General features: G+C 49.2%; 1 protein-coding gene across 1 annotated transcript; it reads left to right on the plus strand.

The window, feature by feature from the left end:
* Nucleotides 1-1916: 1916 nt before the first annotated feature.
* ftz (fushi tarazu) lies at nt 1917-3773 on the plus strand. The gene is made up of 2 exons (XM_017079994.4): nt 1917-2719; nt 2860-3773. The coding sequence occupies exons 1-2, from the start codon at nt 1972-1974 to the stop codon at nt 3348-3350; spliced, it is 1239 nt and encodes a 412-aa protein (XP_016935483.3). The 5' UTR covers nt 1917-1971; the 3' UTR covers nt 3351-3773.
* Nucleotides 3774-4187: the final 414 nt, after the last annotated feature.

Here is a 4187-nt window from a genome sequence, read left to right on the forward strand (position 1 = left end):
ATTTCCTTTAGGCTGTAAACGGCGGCACTATTAATAATTCATATTATGAACTCTTAGAGGTTTAAGTTTAAAATCGTATTTAAATAGCTTATTATAAGTACGTAAAGAAAATTCAGAATAAAGGTCCGTTAGATGGCATTAATATAAGAAATAATATAGAATGTGGCTAATTTATTAAAATATTTTTTCTGGCCTCTAAGGAGCGAAACTAATACAGATTCCTGAGAGGGCTAAATTGATACTTCGGTTTAAGAATGTGTTTAAAAAGTTTATAATAAGTTTTAGAATGTGCAGACCAGTTGTCTTTCAGTTTCCATTAAGAAACGAAAGAAAACAAGGAAGAACGCTATAGTCGAGTACCTCGACTATCAGATACCCGTTACTCAAAGGGAAATGGAGATTTGCAAGCAGCAAAGCGAGATTAAAATGCGCCACCTACCGGCGGTAGACAGATTTAAGCGTTATGGGCGTTAGAGTGGGCGTGGAAAATTTATTTTTGGATCAATCGATAGGTATTGACGACACCAATACATTTCAGTTAAAATTTCTTATCTAGCATGCAAATTGTGGGCGTCACAGGTTTTCGCGGTTTGTGGGCGTTTAAGTGGGCGTGGCAAACTTTTTTTTAGGTCAATCGATAGGTATTGTTGAGAACAATACATTTCAGTTAAAATTTTCTATCTAGCATCAAAACTGTAAGAGTTACAGTTTTGGGCGGTTTGTGGGCGTTAGAGTGGGCGTGGCAGTCTACTGAAACAAACTTGCGCTGCGTAAGAAGCTCAGACATCTGTACGCCAAATCTCAATAGCTTAGCTCTCATAGTTTCCGAGATCTCAGCGTTCATCCGGACAGACAGACGGACAGACGGACAGACGGTCAGACGGACAGACGGACAGACGGACAGACGGACAGACGGACATGGCTAGATCGACTCGGCTAGTGATCCTGATCAAGAATATATATACTTTATGGGGTCGGAAACGCTTCCTTCTGCCTGTTACATACTTTCCGACGAATCTAGTATACCCTTTTACTCTACGAGTAACGGGTATAACAAGCAATTATTAATTATTTTAAATATGTATCTAAGCTGGCAAAAGATGCTGGTTAGAATTGTTTGTTTTTTGTTAGATGTGTCAATTTGGCCTAGCGGCTTTCGGGTGTTTGGCAAATACCAGGCATAGGAGTGAGTTTGCTTTAGGATCGGGAGTTGCGCACTTGCTTGCTGGCCACGAGGCAAACAAAAAGCGCAAACACGCGACCCTCGGCCACGCGCAATCGCAGTCCCCGGGATCGGACGTAATGTTATCCTTTGGCCGCCCAGTCCGCGAAATAAATTCGGAGGGAAAGGGCCGCTGATTCCGGGAACAACTGGCAGCCAGTCGTCGTCGTTCTGCGCGCTGGCAAAAATCCAGAGAAATTTTTAGGGAACCATAAACGGGCCGGGAAAAAGCCTCTTGCCCGAGAGCAGAGTTTTCAGCAACAGTTTACAGCTCCTTTTTATGTCTTTATGATTATTGCAATTAGAGGGAGATCGGCTGCGCATCGCCTCCTCTCGCTCTGCGCACCTCATAGGTAGGCATCTCATGGCCGTAATTACCGAGGCAGCGTCTCAAGGTCGCCGGGAGGGGAAGTGCGCGGGCGGATAACTCGCGATGATAATGGGCGCGATGGGTAGGTAATAAGCAGCGCAGCAGGTAGGCCCCGTACGGATAAGGCGACCAAGACCTCGGATAACTTCCCCTCGCCGGGATTGCAAGGACATTTCCCCTGAGGGGTGGTTGCGAACAGCAGGCGGCAAAGCGTCATGCGCAGGGACATTTATGCGCTATAACAACCGAGCGTGTGCCGAGAACCCTCTGATTTTGCTATATATGCAGGATCTGCCGCAGGACCAGCTCATTCGCAAACTCAGCAGCGTTGCGTGCACATCGCAGAGTTAGAGAAGCCACTGTAACACATAGATCCGAGATGGCCACCACCAACAGCCAGAGCCACTACAGCTACGCCGACAACATGAACATGTACAACATGTACCACCCCCACAGCCTGCCACCCACCTACTACGACAACTCGGGCAGCAGCTACTATCAGAACAGCGCCAGCTACCAGGGCTACCAGAGCTACTATCCCCAGGAGAGCTACGCGGAGAGCTCCTACTACTACAACAACCAGGAGCAGGTGGTCCAGCCGCCCACTGCCCAGCCCACCACCCCGCCGCCCAAGGCCGCCAAGCGCAAGGCCGAAGAGGATGCCGCCTCCATCATCGCCGCCGTCGAAGAACGCCCCAGCACACTGAGGGCCCTGCTCACCAATCCCGTCAAGAAGCTTAAGTACACCCCCGACTACTTCTACACCACCGTCGAGCCGGTCAAGAAGGCCCCCACCGTGCCCTCCAAGGTCGCCGCCAGCCCCGCCCCCAGCTACGAGCAAGAGTACGTGGCCGTGCCCACGCCCAGCGCGTCCGAGGATGTCGACTACCTGGACGTCTACTCGCCCCAGTCGCAGTCTCAGAAACTGAAGAATGGCGACTTTGCCACCCCGCCGCCGACCACGCCCACCTCCCTGCCGCCCGTCGAGGGCATCAGCACCCCACCCCAGTCGCCGGGGGAGAAATCCTCGTCAACTGTCAGCCAGGAGATCAATCATCGAATTGTGACAGCCCCGAACGGAGCCGGCGATTTCAATTGGTCGCACATCGAGGAGACTTTGGCATCAGGTAGGCATCGCACAGCAACCCCTAAACATGCTCTATACAAATATTAAAAAGATATGATCCCTTACCTTTTTGATACTTTTTAATAATTCAAAATATTTAAACAGTAACTAACCCATTATTTCCTTTTGTTTTGCTTACAGATTGCAAAGACTCGAAACGCACCCGCCAGACGTACACCCGCTACCAGACTTTGGAGCTCGAGAAGGAGTTCCATTTCAATAGGTACATCACCCGCCGTCGCCGCATTGACATCGCCAACGCTTTGAGCCTGAGCGAAAGGCAGATCAAGATCTGGTTCCAGAACCGACGCATGAAGTCCAAGAAGGATCGCACGCTGGAGAGCTCCCCGGAGCACTGTGGTGCGGGCTACTCGGCGCTGCTGCCGCCCCTGGAGGCCACCGCCACCGTCACCGCCACCACCTCGGTGCCCATGTACCACCACCAAGCCACCACCGCCTACCCCGCTTACAGCCACAGCCACAGCCACAGTCAGAGCCACGGTCATAGTTATGGCCTGCTCAATGATTACCCTCAGCAGCAGACCCACCAGCAGTACGAGGCCTACCCGCAGCAGTACCAACAGCAGTGCAGCTACCAGCAACATCCGCAGGACCTGTACCATCTGCCCTGAGGTCCTCAGTTGCTCGGTTTCTCGGTTCCCCCGAGCGGAACCGAAATCCGTACCGCCACAGACCCGAACGCACTTCTCTCGACCATTTGTAGGTGACACGCAAATGGCAACAGCCGAGAACGAAGCTGCGACGCGATGAGTCGCACAGTGGAGGGCGCACTCCCTACGGTGCCCAGGACATTTGGGCACGAGGACGAGTGCGCATGTGCAAGGCAGACAGGAAGAGAGGAAGAGGATCCTTGCTGCGAGCGGAACCCAGTGGCTGGCCATGATGGGTTCTCAGCGATCGATTAGCTGCGGCCAAACACAAGCCCAAAACACTCAGCTGGGAGGCTGATAATGGCCAAAGGACTTGGAGACTGACACATGTTTTTGTACAGCTAGTTGTTAAGTTAGCCTTATACTAGATTATTATTTATTTAAATATATAGCAAGTCCAACGAATTTAAACAAACCAAATCGAGTATTTATTGGGGATGTTGGGAATGAACTTTGGGAGTCGGCAGAGATTTGAGTTATGATATACGATATATCTGTGGGTAAAAAGTGAGGTGATTTTGTTTGTAAAATTAAAAATCTTTATTTATTCTTCTAAATCAATTTGAAGATCTTTAAAGTAATCTTCTCCCGCTAAAATACACTTATGCCAACTTTTTTTCCAATCCTTGGAACATGCCAAATAGTTCCTTTCCGGTATAGACATCAGCACCTTCTTCGATTTTGTTTATCCCCACAATCGACTATAAGGTTCGTAATATAAAATATCAATTTCTATAAAAATATATTTATTGTCTAAAAAGGGAGAAAAATGGAAATAAAGGGATGGGACTTAAAGAA

This window comes from Drosophila suzukii, chromosome 3, assembly GCF_043229965.1.
Source record: "Drosophila suzukii chromosome 3, CBGP_Dsuzu_IsoJpt1.0, whole genome shotgun sequence".
Lineage (NCBI taxonomy): Eukaryota > Metazoa > Arthropoda > Insecta > Diptera > Drosophilidae > Drosophila > Drosophila suzukii.

What these genes read in the sequence shown, in the direction of transcription:
- ftz (XM_017079994.4), top strand. Translation starts at nt 1,972, where the DNA reads ATGGCCACCACCAACAGCCAGAGCCACTACAGCTACGCCGACAACATG. An exon ending in CGAGGAGACTTTGGCATCAG is followed by an intron (nt 2,720 to 2,859) that starts GTAGGCATCGCA and finishes TTTTGCTTACAG; the next exon opens with ATTGCAAAGACTCGAAACGC.